Raw genomic sequence first — 25,350 nt, 5'->3', positions numbered from 1 at the left:
CAAACAAAGTCTGGAGAGACGATACTCAAAGTCTGGAGAGACGGTACTCAAGGTCTGGAGAGACAGTACTCAAGGTCTGGAGAGACAGTACTCAAGGTCTGGAGAGACAATACTCAAGGTCTGGAGAGACAATACTCAGCCATCAGCGTCGTCAGAAGCACGTTGGTGTTAAACTTAGCTACCGAGGTTGTCAGAAGCGCCGAGGTATGCAACAACCTGGAGAGGCTACTCAATAATTTTCCACCGGAAGACGCTACAAGTCAGAAGGTCGGCGCATCACCCGGACAATTGGGTCAACTCCTTTACTTGTCAGCCGGTACACCAAAAGGCCGTCCGACTAAGTAAAGGGGGGGCAGCTGTAGACCCCTAAAATTGTCCGGGTCGGAAATAAAGCTTGAAGACTCTCGAAGACTGAAGGAAGATCAGCCAGAAGGACTCCTGGAAGGCCCTAGGAGGGTTCTCTGTAGGTCTAGAGGTCTTAGAATAGCTCAAAATAAGGAAGTGGAGGGAATGAAGCCCAATACGGCCGTACTGAACTTAATACGGCCGTATTGAAGCTTCAATACGGCCGCCGTGAACTCAATACGGTGTATTGAAGTTTCTGAAACTTCAATACGGCCGTACTGAAATCAATACGGCCGTATTGAAGCTTCAATACAGCCGTATTGAACTTAATACGGCCGTATTGAAATTTCTGAATTTCAATACGGCCGTATTGAACTCAATACGGCCGTATTGAAGTTCAAAAATTTCAATACGGCCGTATTGCTTCTGTAGGCCGTATTGCGCCTATTCCCTATAAATATGACGTCAATTGGACGTCATTCCACACTTTCACACTGAGTTTTGACTCCCTCCTTGAGTATTCTGGGGTTTTTGAGCAGTGTTCTGCCCTAGAAATCTCTCTGGGAGTCGATCCGACGAAGTTCTGGAATTCCGAGCACTTAGCTTGGAGATTCGAACCTAGTCGAAGGGAAATCCTCCGGATTTCCGTAGTTAAAAGTTTTTAGGAAGGAGCGAGCGAGCTTGTAGAGCGAGGGAACGCCAAAAAGCTTCCCAGTTTTACTCAATATATAAAAGCACGCTTCAAGAGGTTTCTTCTTAAATCCTTCCTTTTACTGCTTTCTGTGTGCATATTTAAACTGTCATCATGTAGATAGTTAATTTATAATTGCTTAGAATAAATAGGGGTAATTTAGTAATTTTACACTGTTATTTTAGAAATAATCTGTCATAGGGAACCCGAAAGGGGCGCTGTGGGGTGCTAACACCTTCCCCACACGTAACCGACTCCCTTACCCAACTCTGGTTGTAATGGCCAAAGTTGATTTATAAAATCAATTGCCTTATCCCTTTTTCCAATGTTTTGAGTAAAACATTGGTGGCGACTCCACGAACCCTCCTTTTACGAAAACCACTAATCCATGGAGGGTCCCGCTTGGGATTAATATGGATTGGTGAGACATTTTAATAAATAAATTGGATAAGATCGACAAGGTCTCAGTTTGAGAACAAGTCGTTCTAATAATTCAATACATTTTCAAAACCAAAATAATAAGCGAGCTCGACCGTCTTCGCGACCGCCGAGGCCCGTTTGGGCCGGTGGCGACACTCCATCATGGATCAACTTCATAAGACGCCAGCAAAGATTACTCTGTTGTCGTTGATCCTATGCTCCGAACCGCATCAGCAAGCTCTGTTGAAAGTCTTGAACGAGGCATACGTGTCGCACAGTATCTCCCAAGACAAATTTGAGGGGATTGTTAGTCACATCACGACTAATGATCACCTCACTTTCACCGATGAAGAAATCCCCGCTGGGGGACCAAATCACAACAAGCCCTTGCACATCTCTGTAAAGTGCAAGGAGTATCACATCGCTAAAGTCTTGGTGGATAATGGATCTTCCTTGAATGTGATGCCTAAAAGAACTCTTGATCAAGTGGCAATCAAGGGAGTCCAAATGCGCCCGAGCAACATGATCGTTCGAGCCTTCGACGGTTCTAAAAGAGAAGTGGTGGGAGAAGTCAATCTTCCAATCCAAATTGGACCCACCATCTTCAACGTCGAATTTCAAGTGATGGACATTTCTCCCGCATATAGCTGTCTCCTCGGCCGACCTTGGATTCATGATGCGAAAGCTGTTCCCTCTACGCTCCACCAGAAAGTCAAGTTCATAGTGGGTGACAAACTGGTGAATGTACAAGCTGAAGATGACATACTCATCAGCAAGCCAGCTGCTATACCTTACGTGGATGCAGCAGAGGAAGCTTTAGAGACCGCTTTCCAAGCATTGGAAATTGCCAATGTTGAAACGTTTCCCCGAGAAACGAAGAAGGTAGCCTACATGCTCACGAAGCACGGATACTTGCCTAGACAAGGACTTGGCAAGGATTCCCAAGGAATTCCCGAGCTACCTATTATCAAGGATAATCCGGGGAAACAAGGGTTAGGATACAACCCTTATAAAGATCAAAGGACGAAGAGAAACCAAGATCCTTCTCGACGTTCTTTAAGCCAGATCTTTAGGAAGGCCGGTTCACAAGCGTCAAGGCCGGTCGTCGTCATCAAGTGCTCTTCTCCTTCCAATAGGGATGTATAGACCTGATGACTATTAGAGATTACTCCTCGGGGACAGCCCGACCCCCGAGCCTCGATAGGGCACATGTTCCCACTATGATTATAATAAAATCATTCTTTATTATTTCTTATTGCTTCTTTTCTTGCTTGCAATAAATCTCTAGACCACATTATTTTAACCCTGTTTGAATAAGCATGAATGAGGTTAAAATTGTCTTAATAACAATAATCCCGCATCATTTTTATGTGGAAGTGTGTGACAACTTGGAGCACCTTTCCTTGGCCTCAATAAGTGCCGTCATGGATAAAAAGAAATCCATTCAGGACAAAAATCCTAAAATAAAAGAAGCTCGGCAGGAAACCCAAAAAGGGGACTGCGCAAAAATAAGAGCAAAAGACCCGCTAGGAATCCCACAAAAGGGTGACCTAGGCAAAAATTAGGGTTACAAAATAAATGAACAAAAACAAAAGCCCGCTAAAACTCCACAAATGGGTGTTTTAGGCAAAAGTTAGGGCAATCGAAAAACAGAATAAATTCATGATGGTACCACCAACTGAATTCAACAAAGGGGCTCAAGAAAAGCTATCCAAGTGGTCAAATCACAAATGTTAATAACCAAGACGTGCTTAACTTCATAAGTGTTTAATCAAACAAGCCTAAACACTTAAGCCTACCATTGGCCAAGCCATTCTTACAAAATCCATTTTTCAAAAAATAAATAATCCCCTCTAAAACACAAACTTTCGAAAAAAATATCCTTTCCTTCTTTTCTCTCTTGTCCCAAACGATTTTTGAATAATCTAGTGGAAACATGGAGATATAGTAGTCAATAGGAGGGTTGACACATCTTCTAAAGGAAAGGAAAATCATTTGGTTGATGACACCAAATCTCAAAAAACAAATATGCATCATTCCTCGGTCATAAAAGTCGGCAGCGCACAGTCCGTCTGGAGGAATGGCAAAATCCAAGCAAAAAACGCATCGGTTAATTCTTTTGAAAAATGAATCAAATAGAATTAGGTGCATCATACTGCATACATACATACAGATGATAGGTGTAATGGAAGATCACTTATTCTCTGTTTATTGAAAAAAAACAAAAAAAATATATAAACTTCAGAAAAACAATACGCCCGTATCATGTTCAGTACGCCCGTACCAAAATTAGGGTTATGAACAAATTTTCAATTCAATACGGGCATACTGAAATGAATAACGGCCGTATTGGCAATAACAGAAATCCTCCCTCACGTCGATGACAAAAATTCCTCCAAGAAGAAGAGGATAGGGGGAGCCATTCATTTTTTCTAAAAAAAAAAAAAAAAAAAACAAATTAATAAAATAATTAAACTTGCATTTTGTGCATCACGCACATTAATTGCACATTCAAAGACCTCATCATGAGGCAGTCGCATAAAATAGAAAAAAATAGAAAAAATTGCTTGTGTATGACAGCAGCAAACAAAATGCAAAGATTCAGAAAATCAACAGCATCATACAGAATAACTGAGCCTGGAGAGGCTTGCCGAAATAATACTCTCAGAATAACTGAGCCTGGAGAGGCTTGCCGAAATAATACTCTCTCAGAATAATTGAGCCTGGAGAGGCTTGCCGAAATAATACTCTCTCAGAATAACTGAGCCTGGAGAGGCTTGCCGAAATAATACTCTCTCAGAATAACTGAGCCTGGAGAGGCTCGCCGAAATAATACTCTCTCAGAATAATTGAGCCTGGAGAGGCTCGCCGAAATAATACTCTCTCAGAATAACTGAGCCTGAAGAGGCTTGCCAAAATAATACTCCTCAGAGACATTTCTGTACAGAAAAAGCCAAAACCAACAAAAAAGGCAAAAATACAGAAAAAGCCAAAATCAACAAAAAATACAGAAAAAGCCGAAATCAACAAAAAAGGCAAAAACACAGAAAAAGCCAAAATCAACAAAAAGGCAAAATACAGAAAATCCAACAAATTATACAGAATAACTGAGCCTGGAGAGGCTTGCCAAAAAAATACTCTCCAAAAGACATCTCAGCTTGCATTCTTGGGCTGAACAAGAAAAGCAACTCATCGTACAGAATAACTGAGCCTGGAGAGGCTTGCCGAAATAATACTCATACAGAATAACTGAGCCTGGAGAGGTTTGCCGAAATAATACTCCCACAGAATAATTGAGCCTGGAGAGGCTTGCCGAAATAATACTCTCTCAAAATAATTGAGCCTGGAGAGGCTTGCCGAAATAATACTCATACAGAATAATTGAGCCTGGAGAGGCTTGCCGAAATAATACTCGTACAGAATAATTGAGCCTGGAGAGGCTCGCAGAAATAATACTCCCCAGAGAAACCCCAACTCAAGCTCACGGAACAAATCCCCAGCGAGAGCTATCAAAGCAAGATCGTCAAAATCCCCAATGGAAGCGCGATCATCCAAAGCAAAATATTCAGTCAAAGGACTTAAAACTTCCTCAGTGGAAGATAGCTCTCCAACTCAGGCGTTGAGTGAGTCTAAGCCTGTAGAGGCTTCCTAAATAATACTCTGGGATACATAAGATCCCTAAATCCCCAGTCGCCTACTCAAGAGGCATTCCTACAAAAAGGAAAATCCAAAAAAGAAAATCAGTAAACCATTCCCCAAGTGGAAATCGGCTTTCAGCCAAAAATCAAGCGTCAAGATGATCCGCCTAACAGAAGAGGCTAATCAAAAATCAACATCCAGAATCCCCAGCGGATAACAGCCTACACAGAGGCAGCAAAAATCAGAAAATCCAAAAGAGTCACCCGAATAAGGATAACCGGGATACTCCACAAACGTCGAAAGGACGACAGCCAATCATAAGGCACCGCTCACATCAGAAAGAGCATCTTTGTGTCTGCACCCCCAAGGAATCAGAAATTCCCCAATGGGCACCAACTACGCAATGGAAAGTTGGGACGCAAGAACCTATGAGTAACTGCACATCCCCTAGACGGATCCCTGCGTTATCCAGCCCTCAGTGGCACAAAAATCAAAAAACAATCGTCGAAACAGCATCGTGGACTGTGGAGACAAAACCATCACAGATCCCTGGAGAGGGCAAACTCACATTGCCAACGTCGTCAAGAACACGGAGGCAGACCCTGGGGAGGGCAAACCGCAGACCCTGGAGAGGGCAAACTCAACTGCCTAGGTTGTCAGAAACACCAAAGCAGAGCCTGGAGAGGCGGTACTCACGCTACCAAAGTGTACAGAAGCACGGAGGTATGCAGCTTCCGGCTCGGGCGGCGAGCGAAGCAAAGCCTGGAGAGGCGGTACTCACAACTTCCAGCTCGGGCGTCGAGTGAAGTTGAGCCTGGAGAGGCGGTACTCACAGCTTCCAGCTTGGGCGGCAAGCGAAGCTAACCCTGGAGAGGGCAAACTCAACTGCCTAGGATGTCAGAAGCACCGAAGCAGAGCCTGGAGAGGCGGTACTCACAGCTTCCAGCTTGGGCGGCAAGCGAAGCTAACCCTGGAGAGGGCAAACTCAACTGCCTAGGATGTTAGAAGCACCGAAGCAGAGCCTGGAGAGGCGGGTACTCACAGCTTCCAGCTTGGGCGGCAAGCGAAGCTAAGCCTGGAGAGGCGGTACTCACAACTTCCAGCTCGGGCGTCGAGTGAAGTTGACCCTGGAGAGGGCAAACTCAACTGCCTAGGATGTCAGAAGCACCGAAGCAGAGCCTGGAGAGGCGGGTACTCACAGCTTCCAGCTTGGGCGGCAAGCGAAGCTAAGCCTGGAGAGGCGGTACTCACAACTTCCAGCTCGGGCGTCGAGTGAAGTTGACCCTGGAGAGGGCAAACTCAACTGCCTAAGATGTCAGAAGCACCGAAGCAGAGCCTGGAGAGGCGGTACTCACAGCTTCCAGCTTGGGCGGCAAGCGAAGCTAAGCCTGGAGAGGCGGTACTCACAACTTCCAGCTCGGGCGTCGAGTGAAGTTGAGCCTGGAGAGGCGGTACTCACGCTACCAGAGTACTCAGAAGCACGGAGGTATGCAGCTTCCGGCTTGGGCGACGAGCGAAGCAAAACCTGGAGAGGCTACTCAGCAATTTTCCACCAGAAGACACTACAAGTCGGAAGGATGGCCTTATCACCCGGACAATTGGGTCAACTCCTTTACTTGTCAGCCGGTACACCAAAAGGCCGTCCGACTAAGTAAAGGGGGGGCAGCTGTAGACCCCTAAAATTGTCCGGGTCGGAAATAAGACTCGAAGACTCTCGAAGATCAAAGGAAAGTCAGCCGGAAGGACTCCTGGAAGACCCTGGAAGACCCTAGGATGACAATCTGTAGGTTTAGAGGTCTTAGAGTAGCTAAAAATAAGAAAGTGGAGGGAATGAAGCCCAATACGACCTCCCAAAAGTTCAGTACGGCCGTATTGAACATTTTAAACTACAATACGGCCGCACTGAACTCAATACGACCGTATTGAAGTTTTTGAACTTCAATACGGCTGCATTGAACTCAATACGGCTGCACTGAACTTCAATACGGCTGCACTGAACTTCAATACGGCCGTATTGAATTCAATACGGCCGTATTGTAGTTCAAAACTGTCGCCACCGGCCCGAAACGGGCTTTCGGCATTCGCGAAGGATGGTTGGACTCTTTTATTTGTTTAAAAATATGGATTGCTAGAATGACTTATTCTCAAACTGAGACCTTGTCAAACGAGCAATTTTATTAAAAGGCTCACCAATCCATATTAATCCCAAGCGGGACCCTCCATGGATTAGTGGTTTTCATAAAAAGGAAGGGTTCGTGGAGTCGCCACCAATGTTTTACTCAAAACATTGGAAAAAGAAGTTTAAGGCAATCGATTCAAAAATCGACTTCGGCCATTACAACCAGAGTCGGGTAAGGAAGTCGGTTACGCGTGGGGAAGGTGTTAGCACCCCACAGCGCCCCTTTCGGGTTCCCTATGACAGATTATTTATTAAATAATAGCTCAAAATTACTAAATTACCCCTATTTATTCTAAGCAATTATAAATTAACTATCTACATGATGACAGTTTAAATATGTACACACAGAAAGCGGTAAAAGAAGGGACTTTTAGAAAAGAAACCTCTTGAAGCGTGCTTTTTATATATCAAGTAAAACTGGGAAGCTTTTTGGCGTTCCCTCGCTCTACAAGCCCGCTCACTCCTTCCTAAAAATAATTTTTGACTATGGAAATCCGGAGGATTTCCCTTCGACTAAGTTCGAATCTCCAAGCTAAATGCTCGGAATTCCAGAACTTCGTCGGATCGACTCCCAGAGAGATTTCTAGGGCAGAACACTGCTCAAAAACCCCAGAATACTCAAGGAGGGAGTCAAAACTCAGTGCAAAAGTGTGAAATGACGTCCCATTGACGTCATATTTATAGGGAAGAGGCTCAATACGGTTTATGAGGGTCAATACGGTCAACATTGAAATTTTGAACTACAATACGGCCGTATTGAATTCAATACGGCCGTATTGAAGTTCAAAAACCTCAATACGGCCGTATTGAAGTTCAGTGCAGCCGTATTGAGTTTAATGCACCGAGGTATGCACAAGCCTAAGAGGCAATACTCAGCTACCCAGTTGTCGAGAGCACCGAGGTATGCACAAGCCTGGAGAGGCGGTACTCAGCTACCCAGTTGTCGAGAGCACCGAGGTATGCACAAGCCTGGAGAGGCGCTACTCAGCTACCCAGTTGTCGAGAGCACCAAGGTATGCACAAGCCTGGAGAGGCGGTACTCAGCTACCCAGTTGTCGAGAGAACCGAGGTATGCACAAGCCTGGAGAGGCGGTACTCAGCTACCCAGTTGTCGAGAGCACCGAGGTATGCACAAGCCTGGAGAGGCAATACTCAGCTACCCAGTTGTCGAGAACACCGAGGTATGCACAAGCCTGGAGAGGCGGTACTCAGCTACCCAGTTGTCGAGAGCACCGAGGTATGCACAAGCCTGGAGAGGCGGTACTCAGCTACCCAGTTGTCGAGAGCACCGAGGTATGCAATGAGCCTGGAGAGGCGACGACTAATACTCAACCTGGAGAGGCTACTCAACAATTTTCCACCGGAAGACACTACAAGTCGGAAGGATGGCTTATTCCCCGGACAATTGGGTTAACTCCTTTACTTGTCAATCGATACACCAAAAAGACCGTTTGACGAAGTAAAGGGAGGGCAGCTGTAGACCCCTAAAATTGTCCGGGTCGGAAATAAAGCTTGAAGACTCTTGAGGACTGAAGGAAAGTCAGCCAGAAGGACTCATGGAAGGCCCTAGGAGGATTCTCTGTAGGTCTAGAGGTCTTGTAATAGCTCAAAATAAGGAAGTGGAGGGAATGAAGCCCAATACGGCCTCCCAAAAGTTCAGTACGGCCGTATTGAACATTTTGAACTACAATACGGCCGCACTGAACTCAATACGGCCGTATTGAGGTTTCTTGAACTTCAATACGGCCGCACTGAACTCAATACGGCTGTATTGAGGTTTCTTGAACTTCAATACGGCCGCACTGAACTCAATACGGCTGTATTGAGGTTTCTTGAACTTCAATACAGCCGTACTGAATTCAATACGGCCGTATTGTAGTTCAAAAACTCAATACGGGCCGTATTGACCCCCAGAGGCCGTATTGCGCCTCATCCCTATAAATATGACGTCAATTGGACGTCATTTGACACTTTCACACTGAGTTTTAACCCTCTTCTTGAGTATTCTGGGTTTTTTTTTGAGCAGTTCTCTGCCTAGAAATCACTCGGAGAGTTGATCCGACAAAGTTCTCGAGTTCTGAGCTTTTTGCTTGAGTCTCGAACTGAGTCGAAAGGAAATCCGGAGGATTTCCATAGTTAAAATTTTTTAGGAGGGAGCGAGCGGGCTTGTAGAGCGAGGGAACGCCAAAAAGCTTCCCAGTTTTACTTGAATATAAAAGCACGCTTCAAAGGTTTCTTCTTAAGACCTTCCTTTTACTGCTTTCTGTGTGTATATTTAACTGTCATCATGTAGATAGTTAAGTTATAATTGTTTAGAATAAATAGGGGTAATTTAGTAATTTCGCACTATTATTTTTAGAAATAATCTGTCATAGGGAACCCGAAAGGGGCGCTGTGGGGTGCTAACACCTTCCCCACGCGTAACCGACTCCCTTACCCGACTCTGGTTGTCATGGCCGAAGTCGATTTTTGAATCGATTGCCTTAAACTTCTTTTTCCAATGTTTTGAGTAAAACATTGGTGGCGACTCCATGAACCCTTCCTTTTTATGAAAACCGCTAATCCATGGAGGGTCCCGCTTGGGATTAACACGGATTGGTGAGCCTTTTAATAAAATTGCTCGTTTGACAAGGTCTCAGTTTGAGAATAAGTCATTCTAGCAATCCATATTTTTAAACAAATAAAAGAGTCCAACCATCCTTCGCGAATGCCGAAAGCCCGTTTCGGGCCGGTGGCGACAGATGGCGACTCCACTGGGGAAGCCTCGAGAGTCAGTCCCATTTAGTGACAGATTATTTTTAACAAATAATAGTTAAAATTACTTCATTACCCCTTGTTTGTATGATAACATGCTTTATTTATATGGCTTTAATAACTGTTGTATGTTTAGTTTCTGCAATTGTTTGAAATATAAATTGCACACAAACCTTTGCACACAACAGTTCCCTCTATACCCGGGGGCATGAGTGGTAAGCCATAGGGAGTGGATGTTAGTACGGCCGGTTGTCGAATGGGTCTATAGGTGCCCGTAGACCGTTGTCGGAAAGCATCACTCAAGGTGATAATCATGAACTCGAGTCCGACAGTGCGTTGGAGCTTTCCATCGACTTACGACGAGAGGAAGTGGGTCCCTATAATGGGGGCACCTTGGGGGCCTCAGACCGGTGAGAACAGTTAGAACCACCCTTGAATATGCACTTTTCTGCAGGATACCCCTACCTCGTGATTCGCTCGTGACTGTTCGTGGATGAGTGAATTGTTTGTGCATTGTTTATGTGACATTGTTTGAGCATACATTGCATTTCTTTAAACATACAACATTCCTTTTTAAAATAAGAATAAATAGGAATAAGAATCTTCCATTGCATGGTGTTAACATCTACCTTCATCACATTCATATAGGTAGTTTCCCTTTTCACCCAAAAATACAAAAAAAAATAATAATAAATAAAAATACCCAAAAAAGGAAAAAAGGGTTATTTATCCAAACCAAGCAATATCATGCATCATCTTAGGGACATCCTAAAAACATGATAATGCTTAGTTGAATAAACACAATGCATGCATATTCAACGTCATCATCTCATATCATGCATTCTTATCAAAGATCATGGAGGGATCTAGATTTTCATTTCATACATCCCTCCTAGTAATTCATTAATAAACATTAATAAAAAGAAAGAATTAATCGATGCGTATGTTCAAGATGGATCGCACGCCGTTTGTTATTAAGTGTATGCCAACAACCGCGCCAAGCGAGCATACGTCAACTCCGTTGTTGGTAATCAAGACAAACAAAGGGGAAGGTCCAACGCCGTTAAGGATCATCGCTCCAAGGCCTTTTCCCTACGAATCAAATAAGGCTGTGCCATGGATATACGACATCCATTCTTCTGCCGACAGCGATATTTCCAACATCGCTGGACTTGGGGGCATGACTAGGAGTGGCAGGATCTACACTCCCGAGGATCTTCATAACAAAGCCCCCAAGAATAAAGAAAAAAAAGAAAAAAAAAGGAAAAGAAAATCGAGGAAAAAGAATCCGAGGAGGAGACAGACGAGCTGTTAAAGTTTATCCGACAGAGCGAGTACTCCATCATGGATCAACTTCATAGGACGCCAGCAAAGATTACGCTGTTGTCGTTGATCCTAAGCTCCGAACCGCATCGGCAAGCTCTGTTGAAAGTTTTGAACGAGGCATATGTGTCGCACACTATCTCCCAAGACAAATTTGAGGGGATTGTTAGTCACATCACGGCTAATGATCACCTCACTTTCACCGATGAAGAGATCCCCGCTGAGGGACCGAACCACAACAAGCCCTTGCACATCTCTGTAAAGTGCAAGGAGTATCACATCGCTAAAGTCTTGGTAGATAATGGACTTCCTTGAATGTGATGCCAAAAAGAACGCTTGATCAAGTGGCAATCAAGGGAGTCCAAATGCGCCCGAGCAACATGATCGTTCGAGCCTTCGACGGTTCTAAAAGAGAAGTGGTGGGAGAAATCAATCTTCCAATCCAAATTGGACCCACTATCTTTAATGTCGAATTCCAAGTGATGGACATTACTCCTGCATACAACTGTCTCCTCGGCCGACCTTGGATTCATGATGCGAAAGCTGTTCCTTCTACGCTCCACCAGAAAGTCAAGCTCATAGTAGATGACAAGCTGGTGACTGTACAAGCTGAAGATGACATACTCATCAGCAAGCCATCTGCCATACCTTATGTGGATGCAGCGGAGGAAGCTTTAGAAACCGCCTTCCAAGCATTGGAGATTGCCAATGTTGAAACGTTTCCCCGAGAAATGAAGAAGGTAGCCCATATGCTCACCAAGAATGGATACTTGCCTGGACAAGGACTTGGCAAGGATTCCCAAGGAATTCCCGAGCTACCCGTTATCAAGGATAATCCGGGGAGACAAGGGTTAGGATACAACCCTAATAAAGATCAAAGGACGAAGAGGAACCAAGATCCTTCTCGACGTTCTTTAAGCCAGATCTTTAGGAAGGCCGGTTCACAAGCGTCAAGGCCGGTCGTCGTCATCAAGTGCTCTTCTCCTTCCAATAGGGATGTATAGACCTGATGACTATTAGAGATTACTCCTCGAGGACAGCCCGACCCCCGAGCCTCGATAGGGCACATGTTTCCATTATGATTATAATAAAATCATTCTTTATTATTTCTTACTGCTTCTCTTCTTGCTTATAATAAAATTCTAGACCACATTATTTTAACCCTGTTTGAATAAGCATGAATGAGGTTAAGATTGTCATCTTAACAATAAACCGGCATCATTTTTATGTGGAAGTGTGTGTGACAACTTGGAGCACCTTCCCTTGGCCTCGACAAGTGCCATCATGGATAAAAAGAAATCCTTTAAAATAAAAAAAGCTCGGCAGGAAACCCAAAAGAGGGACTGCGCAAAAATAAGAGCAAAAGACCCGCTAGGAATCCCACAAAAGGGTGACCTAAGCAAAAGTTAGGGTTGCAAAAATGAATAAAAACAAAAGTCCGCTAAAACGCCACAAAAGGGTGTTTTAGGCAAAAATAAGGACAATCAAAAAACAAAAGAAATCCATGATGGTACCATGAACTGAATTCAAAAAGAAAGGTTCAAGGGAAGCTATCTAAGTTGTCAAATCACAACGTCAATAACAAGATTTGATTAACTTCATAAATGCTTAAACAAACAAGCCTAGACACAATAAGCCTACCTTGGCCAGCCATTCTTACAAAAACCATTTTTCAAAATGAAAATAAAAACCCCTCTAAAACACAAACTTTCAAAAAATATATACCTTTCCTTTCTTTTCTCTCTTGTCCCAAGCGATTTTAGGATAATCTAGTGGAAACATGGAGATATAGTGGTCAATAGGAGGGTTGACATATCTTCTAAAGGAAGGGAAGAATCACTTGGTTGATAACACCAAATCTCAATATAATACGCATCGTTCCTCGATTATAGAAGTCGGCAGCGCACAGTCCGTCTTGAGGAATGGCAAAATCCAAACAGAGAAACGCATCGGTTAATTCTTTTGAAAAGTGAATCAAATAGAATTAGGTGCATCATACTGCATACATGCATACAGATGATAGGTGTAATGGAAGATCACTTATTCTCTGTTTATTGAAAAAAACAAAAAATATAAACTTCAGAAAAACAATACGCCCGTATCATGTTCAGTACGCCCGTACCAAAATTAGGGTTATGAACAAATTTTCAATTCAATACGGGCATACTGAAATGAATAACGGCCGTATTGGCAATAACAGAAATCCTCCCTCACGTCGATGACAAAAATTCCTCCAAGAAGAAGAGGATAGGGGGAGCCATTCTTTTTTTCTAAAAAAAAAAAAAAAAAAAAAAAAAAACAACAAATTAATAAAATAATTAAACTTGCATTTTGTGCATCACGCACATTAATTGCACATTCAAAGACCTCATCATGAGGCAGTCGCATAAAATAGAAAAAATAGAAAACTTGCTTGTGTATGACAGCAGCAAACAAAATGCAGAAATTCAGAAAATCAATAAAACGTGCAGAATAACTGAGCCTGGAGAGGCTTGCCGAAATAATACTCTCAGAATAACTGAGCCTGGAGAGGCTTGCCGAAATAATACTCTCTCAGAATAATTGAGCCTGGAGAGGCTCGCCGAAATAATACTCTCTCAGAATAACTGAGCCTGGAGAGGCTCGCCGAAATAATACTCTCTCAGAATAATTGAGCCTGGAGAGGCTCGCCGAAATAATACTCTCTCAGAATAACTGAGCCTGAAGAGGCTTGCCAAAATAATACTCGCCAGAGACATTTATGTACAGAAAAAGCCAAAACCAACAAAAAAGGCAAAAATACAGAAAAAGCCAAAATCAACAAAAAATACAGAAAAAGCCGAAATCAACAAAAAAGGCAAAAACACAGAAAAAGCCAAAATCAACAAAAAAGGAAAAAACATAGAAAAAGCCAAAATCAACAAAAAGGCAAAAAATACAGAAAAAGCCAAAAACGACAAAAAAAAGGCAAAAGATTTAGAAAATCAATCGCCTCGTGCGGAATAACTGAGCCTGGAGAGGCTTGCCGAAACAATACTCCCACAGAATAATTGAGCCTGGAGAGGCTTGCCGAAGTAATACTCATACAAAATAATTGAGCCTGGAGAGGCTCACCGAAATAATACTCGACAAATTGTACAGAATAATTGAGCCTGGAGAGGCTCGCCGAAATAATACTCCCCATAGATATCTCAGCTTCCACTCATGGGCCAAATTCCCCAGTGAAAGCTATCAAACCAAGATCAGCAAGATTCCCCAAGGAGGGCTTGATCGTCTAAACAGAATATCCAAGTCGAAAGGACTATGACCTCCTCAGTGGAGGATAGCTTTCCAACTCAAACAAAGAGTGAAGCTAAGCCTGAAGAGGCTTTCTAAATAATACTCTGGGATACATAAGAACTTCAAATCCCCAGTCGCCTACACAGAGGCATTCCTACAAAAAGCAAAAATCCAAAAGATCAATAACAATTCCCCAAGCGGAATTTGGCTTTTCAGCCAATCATTGAACATCAAGATGATATGCCTAACAGAAGAGGCTAATCAAAATCAACGACAAAATCCCCCAGCGGATAACAGCCTACACAGAGGCAACAAAAATCAAAAAAATCAAAAAAGAGTCACCCGAATAAGGATAACCGGGATACTCCACAACGTCGAAAGGACGACAGCCAATCATAAGGCACCGCTCACATCAGAAAGAGCATCTTTGTGTCTGCACCCCCAAGGAATCAGAAATTCCCCAATGGGCACCAACTACGCAATGGAAAGTTGGGACACAAGAACCTATGAGTAACTGCACATCCCCTAGACGGATCCCTGCGTTATCCAGCCCTCAGTGGCACAAAATTCAAAAACAATCGTCGAAGCAGCATCGTGGACTGTGGAGACAAAATCATCTCAAAGCCTAAGAGGCAATACTCAGCTACCCAGTTGTCGAGAGCACCGAGGTATGCACAAGCCTGGAGAGGCGGTACTCAGCTACCCAGTTGTTGAGAGCACCGAGGTATGCACAAGCCTGGAGAGGCGGTACTCAGCTACCCAGTTGTCGAGAGCACCGAGGTATGCACAAGCCTAAGAGGCAATACTCAGCTACCCAGTTGTCGAGAGCACCGAGGTATGCACAAGCCTGGAGAGGCGGTACTCAGCTACCCAGTTGTCGAGAGCACCGAGGTATGCACAAGCCTGGAGAGGCGCTACTCAGCTACCCAGTTGTCGAGAGCACCGAGGTATGCACAAGCCTGGAGAGGCGGTACTCAGCTACCCAGTTGTCGAGAGCACCGAGGTATGCACAAGCCTGGAGAGGCGGTACTCAACTACCCAGTTGTCGAGAGCATCGAGGTATGCACAAGCCTGGAGAGGCAATACTCAGCTACCCAGTTGTCGAGAACACCGAGGTATGCACAAGCCTGGAGAGGCGGTACTCAGCTACCCAGTTGTCGAGAGCACCGAGGTATGCACAAGCCTGGAGAGGCGGTACTCAGCTACCCAGTTGTCGAGAGCACCGAGGTATGCAATGAGCCTGGAGAGGCGACGACTAATACTCAACCTGGAGAGGCTACTCAACAATTTTCCACCGGAAGACACTACAAGTCGGAAGGATGGCTTATTCCCCGGACAATTGGGTCAACTCCTTTACTTGTCAATCGATACACCAAAAAGACCGTTTGACTAAGTAAAGGGGGGGCAGCTGTAGACCCCTAAAATTGTCCGGGTCGGAAATAAAGCTTGAAGACTCTTGAGGACTGAAGGAAAGTCAGCCAGAAGGACTCATGGAAGGCCCTAGGAGGATTCTCTGTAGGTCTAGAGGTCTTGTAATAGCTCAAAATAAGGAAGTGGAGGGAATGAAGCCCAATACGGCCTCCCAAAAGTTCAGTACGGCCGTATTGAACATTTTGAACTACAATACGGCCGCACTGAACTCAATACGGCCGTATTGAGGTTTCTTGAACTTCAATACGGCCGCACTGAACTCAATACGGCTGTATTGAGGTTTCTTGAACTTCAATACGGCCGCACTGAACTCAATACGGCTGTATTGAGGTTTCTTGAACTTCAATACGGCCGTACTGAATTCAATACGGTCGTATTGTAGTTCAAAAACTCAATACGGGCCGTATTGACCCCCAGAGGCCGTATTGCGCCTCATCCCTATAAATATGACGTCAATTGGACGTCATTTGACACTTTCACACTGAGTTTTAACCCTCTTCTTGAGTATTCTGGGTTTTTTTTGAGTAGTGCTCTGCCTAGAAATCACTCGGAGAGTTGATCCGACAAAGTTCTCGAGTTCTGAGCTATTTGCTTGAGTCTCGAACTGAGTCGAAGGGAAATCCTCCGGATTTCCATAGTTAAAATTTTTTAGGAGGGAGCGAGCGGGCTTGTAGAGCGAGGGAACGCCAAAAAGCTTCCCAGTTTTACTTGAATATAAAAGCACGCTTCAAAGGTTTCTTCTTAAGACCTTCCTTTTACTGCTTTTTGTGTGTATATTTAACTGTCATCATGTAGATAGTTAAGTTATAATTGTTTAGAATAAATAGGGGTAATTTAGTAATTTCGCACTATTATTTTTAGAAATAATCTGTCATAGGGAACCCGAAAGGGGCGCTGTGGGGTGCTAACACCTTCCCCACGCGTAACCGACTCCCTTACCCGACTCTGGTTGTCATGGCCGAAGTCGATTTTTGAATCGATTGCCTTAAACTTCTTTTTCCAATGTTTTGAGTAAAACATTGGTGGCGACTCCATGAACCCTTCCTTTTTATGAAAACCGCTAATCCATGGAGGGTCCCGCTTGGGATTAACACGGATTGGTGAGCCTTTTAATAAAATTGCTCGTTTGACAAGGTCTCAGTTTGAGAATAAGTCATTCTAGCAATCCATATTTTTAAACAAATAAAAGAGTCCAACCATCCTTCGCGAATGCCGAAAGCCCGTTTCGGGCCGGTGGCGACAGCTGAAAAACATGATATAGCTTAGTTGATGCTATTCATAATTGCTTATTTGTTTCGTTACTTCTTACTTACATAAGAAGTAGTGGTTGGGTGGCATCGCTCGTGTTGCGAGTATAAGCGCAAGTAGTGGTAGTAGATGAAGTATCTTGCTAACCAACTAGAGCTATTAGGACTTTGAATGTGGGTGAGACATTGATTTATCGAGTGTATTAAGAGTTTACGATTGGCAGAGTTTCAGAAAGCTATAGTTCTAGTGATTGAATCTAAGAGGTTATGTGTTGAGCATTAAAGCTTTGAGTGTTCTTGATGAAAGGTCAGAGTGTTGGTGATTTCCTTAAGTTTTGATGCTTGCATATTAACCTTGTTAGGGGTTAGGTTGCATAAGGATTTTATTTCAACTCTATGTCTTTTTTGTGGAGTATGTGAGTTGTTTTAGTTTAGGATTGTAGTGAGAAGCTTGGATATGAGTTTGAGGTAAAGGAATGAGTTTGAAAGGATTGAGGTATTTTTGTGGCCTTAGATTTTGATACACTATTATAGTTTGGTGTAGAGGAAGTTTTTTGCTATAGTTTTGTTGTGCCAGTTTGAGTACCGTATTGACAGAATTAGATTTTTGTAGTCTTCAGGAAAGTTGTAGCCTTGGACGTTATCTTTCTAATGGAACTAGAATTAGATAAAACGGAGATCTAGAACTCTAGTTATAGTTGCTTTGATGGTTAGAAGTCTAATTGTAAGCATTGAATATATTTGTTGGATTTTTGAATTTTTAGCTAAGAAGATGATTTTTTTTTATAGAATCTCATGACTTCATAAGAGTTATAGCTTATTCTCTTAGCTTTCTTTTGAGATAGGCTTGAGATCATGTGGAGGAGTATAACTCTTTAGGTGTCATTTTTCGTTGCCAGTTGTTGATGGAATATGTACTATGTCATGATGTTTTGAGTTGTTAGGCAATGCAAGGATGAAAACTAATTTGGATATGATATTCTGAGGTGTTGTCATGTGGATTGAGAGGTCATTTAAGGTTGTATGATGCTATGTGGTAAAGTTGGTTCACGTACATGCTATATGGAGTAAACGATGATTGATTCGTACATGATTAAGGATGGTATATATGAAGGTTTAAAGTAGGTATTCTAATATGATTTGATATGCATGTATGTTAATATGAGGATAGATGACCTTATGGATTAATTAGCGAGTGTTTATGTGTTTAGTAAGATTGACCTTAGGGTGTATATAATCATATTGGAGATGAGGATGAAGATGTATACAAGACAAATTTAGGCTAAGTTATCTAAGTATGATTTTTGATTGTATGAAGTGAATTTTCAGGTCTTGTAATTTCTAGCGAAGGTATAATATTAATCTATTTAAAGTAGAAGTTGTGCTTAAGTGGGAGATACCTAAATCAGTTAGTGAGGTTAGGAGTTTTCTTGGATTAGCTCATTGTTGTAGGATATTTATTGAGTAACTTCCTAAGATAGCATTACCTTTGAGCAGATTAACTAAGAAGAGTGTTGTTTTTGTGTGAGATAGTAAGTGTGAGAATAGTTCCCAAATTCTTAAGGAAAGATTGACTAGTGGCACTAGTGTTAGCACTGGCTGATCTTAGTAAGCCTTTTGTGGTATAGGTTGATGTTTCTAAGATAGGGTTGGGTGGAGTGTTGATTCAAGAAAGAAAGATAGTAGCTTGTGATTCTAAGTAATTGAAAACTCATGAGAGGAATTACCTTACCCATGACCTTGATTTAGCGGTTTTAATATTTATACTAAGATTTGGAGACACTACCTATATGATTCTAAGTTTGAGGTATTTAGTGATCATAAGAACCTTAAATATCTTTTGATCAAAGGAGTTGAATATGAGATAAAAGAGATAGTTGGAATTTCTTAAGGAATAAGATTTTCATCTTATTTATTATTTGGCCAAAGCCATTGTGGACCGATGTTTGGAGTAGGAAACCTTTATATTTATCTTCCCTCATGATTAGAGAGATGGATCTTTGGGCTCAAGTTAGGGATTTAAGTTTGACTTGTGAGATTACTCCTAGTAGTGTAAAACTAGGTATGACTTGAGTAACGAGGGGATTGTTGAAGGAAATTGGAGAGGCATAATTAGTTGATTCATTTTGGTGACAAAACATGAGGCTATAGGACAAGATAGTGGATGAGAGTTTGCCTTGGATGTAGGAGAGTGGTGAGATTTATATACCGAGTATGAGTACCTAGTAAACTTATGCCTAGGTGTTTTATCTTTGGAGAGGGTCATAGAAGTAAAGCTAATATTGTGACAGATGCCTTGAGTAGGATGATCATTCACCTATCTTTTTTGATGATGTATGTGTTGGATTTAATTGAGGAGGTTAAAAACATAAGCGTGATGTATAAGCTCACCTTTAAGAGCATTGGATTGGGTATGTCAAAAGCAACTAGTGAATTAATGGATGAGATTAGAGAAGCCTAGGAGTTAGATCTTTTCTTAGTGAACCAAGTGGAGAGAATTGGTAGGGGTATGGATAGCCCTTACAAGTGGAGGTTGATGGTGTTGGTGTTTTAGGGGTTCGAGGATAGAATATATGTGCTTAGTAACCTTGAATTAAGAAAGATGATCTTAGAGGAAGGACATAAAAGTACTTTTAACATTCGTTTAGGAGCTACTGAGATGTATCGGGACCTTAGGAGGATGTATCAGAGTGGTGCAACGGAAACATGGTGGCCTAAGATAAAGAGAGGAGTAGAGGAATTTGTATACTCGTGTTTAGTATGCTAGAAGCCTTTAGGAATTTTTGTAGCACTTAGACGTCCCATTTTGGAAGCGAGATGGTGTGTAGATAGACCTTAGTTATAGGTTTGTCTGAGATGCTTAAGAAATTGATTCTTTTTGGATTATAGTGGATAGACTCACCAAGTTTACTTGTCTTACCCTTGTTGATAATATACATTCCTTGGTGAAATTGATAGTTGTACATCTATAAGGTAGTGAGGTTGCATAGGAATTAGAAAGAAAGATGCGAGGAATCTACCATTACAAAAATTTCGAGGAAGAAATTTCATAAAGGAGGGGAGAATTCTAACAGCCCAATTTTCACTGGGCCAAGAGCCCAATTAAGGTGGTTTAGTAGCCCGGAACGCGCCGTTCCAAAATTTGAACGGGTCGTTCCAAATTACTAAATAGACCTACTTTTGGTAGCCCGGAACGGGCCGTTCTGGATTTGGAACGGGCCGTTCCAAACCATTATATTTGCCTACGATTCTTAGTTGAGAACGGGCCGTTCCAGAGGTGAGAACGGGCCGTTCCAAAATATGACCGTTGAGAGTTTTAATGCAAACCCCAGAACGGGCCATTCTGGTTTGAGAACGGGCCATTCTGGTTTGAGAACGGGTCGTTCTGGATGTGAATTTTACACATGACGTGAGATTTCAGAACGGGCCGTTCCGGATTTGAAACGGGTCGTTCCGCGAATCCTGATGCCTATAAATTTAGTGCTCTGGCACTCCTAAAATCATATTTTTCAGTTCTGATTTCTTTATTCTACATTCTCTTCTTTCCTTTCTACACTCTCTGAAGATCGAGGGGAACTTAGAGGAGGAGACCAAGAGATCTCTGTTTTAGTTTCAACTACTGTTTATCCAGGTATGGGGGAAAAAGGATTATTTATATGTAGAGTTACATGAGGGAATTGGGTAGAGGAAGAGCCCTTAGGATTATGAGTAATTTTATAATTATTTCTGTTTGGAGAATTATTGATCTTATGTGATTCTGAATATATTTAGGACTATGAATATATGATTTATTTGTAAAAATGATGCTTTGGGAGAGAGAACGAAATTATAGAAAAGTGCCTGTAAGTTAGGTTTTGGAAAAATTAGATTATTTCTGTTTGAGAAATTAATGATACCATTAGATTCTGTATGTGTTGAGGATTATAAATATATATTTAATTTGTAAGAATGATGATCTAGGAGAGAGAACAAAATTGTAGAAAAGTGCTTGTGAGTTAGGTTTTGGAAAAATTGGGGGTTTTACTATTTATGTTAAGATTGTATTAAATTGCTAATTCTATTGATTATTATATTAACTTATGAATGTTATTGTTATATTATTTGATAAAATCGATGATCTAGATAAGGACTCATGATGAATTATTTGAGGGGTATGTGAACCACCATTTTGTGTGGATTGTGTATGTATTGTGGAATTCATATGTGGATGTGGATGTGGATGTGGATGTGAATGAGAATGTGATTGTGATTCTTCACACTTGTGACCAGGGGTGGCACGACCTTAGGCAAGAAATGCTACAGGCGTGACCTTGGCATAGTATGGGATGGGTGATTCCTCATGCTTATGTCGGGGGTGGCACGACCTCGAGCAAGAGATGTTGCAGGCGTGACCTTGGCACAGTGTAGGATGTGTGATTTCTCATGCTTATGTCGAGGGTGGCACGACCTTGGGCAAGAGATGCTACAGGCGTGACCTTGGCATAGGGTGGGATGTGTGAGGCAATTAATGCTTATGTCGGGGGTGGCACGACCTCGAGCAAGAGATGCTACAGGCGTGACCTTGGAATAGGGTTAATTGTAAGATTTGTGATGGATTGGTGTGATTGTGATTGTGATTCTGATGTGATTGTGGTTCCTCATACTGATGACCAGGGGTGAGCATGGCCCTAGACTGTTAAAAGGGTAGCGTGACCTTGGCACAGTATTATGTCAGGGGTGAGCACGGCCCTAGGCTACTAAAAGGGTATCATGACCTTGACATAGTGTGATGTCAGGGGTGAGCACGACCCTAGGCTGAAGGGTAGCGTGACCTTGACATAGTAAGATTTGTGATGATTGTGATTGCAAGATTTGTGAAGATTGGTGTGATTGCGAATTGTGATGTGATGATGATGCATGATTGTTAGAGTTATGATATATTGAAATGTTTATGAATATTTTATAATGAGATGATATGTTGTGTTTTTCCTTGTGTGCTTTACATATAGATGTTTTCTTTTCTCACCGTATAATTTGTGGATGTTTTAGGTGAGGAAGATCCGGCTGTGAGTGGCATCTAGAATGCCAACAGTTGAGTTGTGGGCATGCTCTGATATTGTGACATCGGGGCATAGGACTTCTAGAACATCAACTTTATTTGTAAATGGAGTTGTACTTATTATTTTGAAAATATTTTGTAACCTCTTATATTTTATTTTATTTTCCAAGTTTCTTTTTCAAAATATTTTGGATATCGAAGAATATTTCTAAAGGTTTTTATGTGAACCCTTTTACCGACGTTGAAAAATTTATTTCCTTAGTTTATTTATACAATATATGTGTTGGGGTAGTAAGGGTGTCACATAAATCAACTACGAATTTTTCATTAAAATTTTATTAATGTTCTAGTAATTAGAATTAGAAATAGTTTCCCACACTAAGATTTTAATATTTTACTGTCATATTGCAGATTGATATCATGTGTATGTGTTGGAACAATGAAACTCTAGATATGTATAAATTCTTGCCTTGTAAGTTTCTAATTAACAGTTTGTACTTGCTATCAACATGTTGGTGCATTGACGCTCTTGGTATAGACAAATATATTTGAGTTAGGCTCTGCTTTGATTGGAGAAGAAGCATCAACCAACCATGGTTTCATTTCTGGTATGTCTAGTGAATTTTTCAATTGTAGTGGAGTTCCATTCATTAATACCACATCACTTCGAATGTTTCCATCTTTGGGTGTCAGATGGTATTCTTCCCCAGTAGTCGTTGGTACTTTTCCTGGTATCGTCTCCAAGACGGGATCCAAATTCATGTCATCAACGAGGGATACATTGAAAGCAGTGGAATTGGACATGTTTATGAGTAGCACAATGATTCCAGGCTGGGAGTAAGGAAAGCAACTAGAAGTGATTAATTAGAAAGAGAAATAAGATTAAGAACAAATGGCACACATTGTCTTTAGATGTTATAGAAACTTGTTGGATTTACTCTGTATAATTATTTTTTCCCAAATAAGTGTAACACTTTATGATATGCTAATTATTTTTCTAAAGAATGGTGTTGTTAACCTCTATATGAATAGGTTTTTTTTGTGAAGACAAAATAAGGGGAGAAAAAAAAAAGAAAAAAAGACATTTTGAGATAAATGAGCTTACCCCTTTCTTTGAGCAATGAGCGTATGCACGCAAAAATGGTGATCCTTCGTGGGAAACCGAAAGCACTTTGCTTCCCATAAGTCGATGCCATAAAAGCGCTCTGGTTGATCAAAATATGTTTTGATTAGAATGACATGTGAATCCATAACTAAGTCTTGATCACTTAGGTTGTTTGATAAATTTTTCTAGAATATTAACTTGAGAAATATAACAGATAAAGCATGTTGGTTGTGCATGCTAGGGTAAGTTTTAAATGAATTAGACATTCATTAGTAGCGAGTGCCTCTCCCACACAAATGAAACACGACTTACCCATAATAATCCGGGTTAGGAATGAAGCTTGTTGTGTTTAGCAAACCATAGTTTCCTCCAACTAGAGTTTGTCTACAATAAACCTTGTGGTTTAAGGTTGATGTCATGCCCAACTGGTCCAAGTACCTATTTATATTAAGTTAAGAGATCTTAACATGTATTGTTGCGGAATTTTGAAAAAGATACAAAAAAGAACTCAATTCATTTGCATATTAGACCGACCAAAACCCATTAACAAAAGTGTGAGACACATCTTTGCTACTACTGTTATAGGCTCCACCAGCTTCCCCAACCCATGGTGCTGCCCACGGTGTGAATTCCTTGACTGCTTGAGCAACATTTTTGAAAGTTTCAGCAACTTGACTCAAGAAATATGGGTCTTGAATCTTGTTGATAACATCCTTGTCAACACCTTAATTCATTTGGAATAAATATTGTTAGAAGCAAAACAATCACTAAGAGCTAAGTAGTAAAGTGCTTGCTATTGCTATTAACAAAAAAGAAAAAATAAATAAATATATATACATACACTCACACACACATACATACCGGCACCAAGGTTGTAAATGTGGTGGGTCACACTCCATCAACCACACCAGGCCCAACATTTAGTAAGAAGCTTTGAAACCATTCCATACCATAGAAACCACCGGGGCCTAACACTTTAGGCCTTCTAGAAGCATCTGGGTATAGTAGATTAACTATACGTCTGAGCATAGTGATGTCTTTAGCATACTAAACACTGTCTACTCTGGCTCCTATCCCCTCAGCACATAGCTCATTTCCTATTAAGCATCATAAATCATAATGCACATGGGATCAATCGGAGAAAATAAAAAAAATAACATACGTAGAGATATATATGCATGTAATTCAAATATCAAAGGTTGAATAAAAAATAATTGAAGATTTAATTTAGCTACCCAATTCATATGAATCTATTTTGTATCCTTTTGATATTGTGTACTTCATGAGACTTATGGAATTTTTTGGATTCCAGTTTCCAACCCAGTTCAACTTGTCTTGTATGGAATTTTTCTTTCTAGTGAGAGCATTCAATCCAAAAATTAATTTCACTCTGCAAAATACCCAAATAAAGAAAACAAAAAAAAATGCATGTCAGAATTGAATGTAGCACGCTACTAACATATATCATAGTACCTCGGGCTGAAAAAAGAATGGTAAAAATTAAACAAGTACTCAATTTTGTTAAAAAACTCATGTACTTCATCCCATCTCATTCTGGGAAGGCATGTTGTGCTGAAACCAAAAGACCACCTTCTCTCTTCTTGAAATGAGGGCATTTCTTTTGCTTCCCAAATTGGTAAACAATCTGATCTTCCACTGAACCTCCTAATCTGAACCTCAGGGGATTAAATGCTGCAAAAGTTTGGAATGATAGGTAATGTGAAATTCATAGACTAATATTGTCTACACTTGATCATATGATATATGCTGTAGACATTTGACAATTAAAATGTCACATCTTGCCTCCACTGAACTAAAGAACGAGGATGACAAAAAATGATTGATACAAAAGCAAACAACCTAGAAGGGCCAATAATACTTTTTCTTGTAAGTTTTTTTTCTTTTTAAAATGATCATACG

At 41.5% G+C, this 25,350-nt stretch overlaps 1 protein-coding gene across 1 annotated transcript; it reads right to left on the bottom strand.

The window, feature by feature from the left end:
* Window positions 1–22,829: 22,829 nt before the first annotated feature.
* LOC145953339 (heparanase-like protein 2) lies at window positions 22,830–24,459 on the bottom strand. The gene is made up of 4 exons (XM_083067278.1): window positions 24,381–24,459; window positions 23,965–24,154; window positions 23,743–23,868; window positions 22,830–23,175 (listed from the first exon to the last, which is right to left on the bottom strand). Exons 1-4 carry the CDS (start codon window positions 24,457–24,459, stop codon window positions 22,830–22,832), a joined length of 741 nt encoding a protein of 246 aa, XP_082923404.1.
* Between the last annotated feature and the right edge of the window lie 891 nt (window positions 24,460–25,350).

This window comes from Cajanus cajan, chromosome 11, assembly GCF_000230855.2.
Source record: "Cajanus cajan strain Asha chromosome 11, NIPB_CcT2T_4, whole genome shotgun sequence".
Lineage (NCBI taxonomy): Eukaryota > Viridiplantae > Streptophyta > Magnoliopsida > Fabales > Fabaceae > Cajanus > Cajanus cajan.
Note: the sequence above shows the minus strand (reverse complement) of the source record. Positions and strands in the feature narration are given on the sequence as shown.

Coding starts and splice junctions, on each gene's coding strand:
- LOC145953339 (XM_083067278.1), bottom strand. CDS start 24,459: ATGCTCAGACGTATAGTTAATCTACTATACCCAGATGCTTCTAGAAGG. Junction 24,155..24,380: donor AGGCCCCGGTGGTTTCTATG/GTATGGAATGGT, acceptor AAATGAATTAAG/GTGTTGACAAGGATGTTATC. Junction 23,176..23,742: donor CCTAACCCGGATTATTATGG/GTAAGTCGTGTT, acceptor AATCACTTCTAG/TTGCTTTCCTTACTCCCAGC.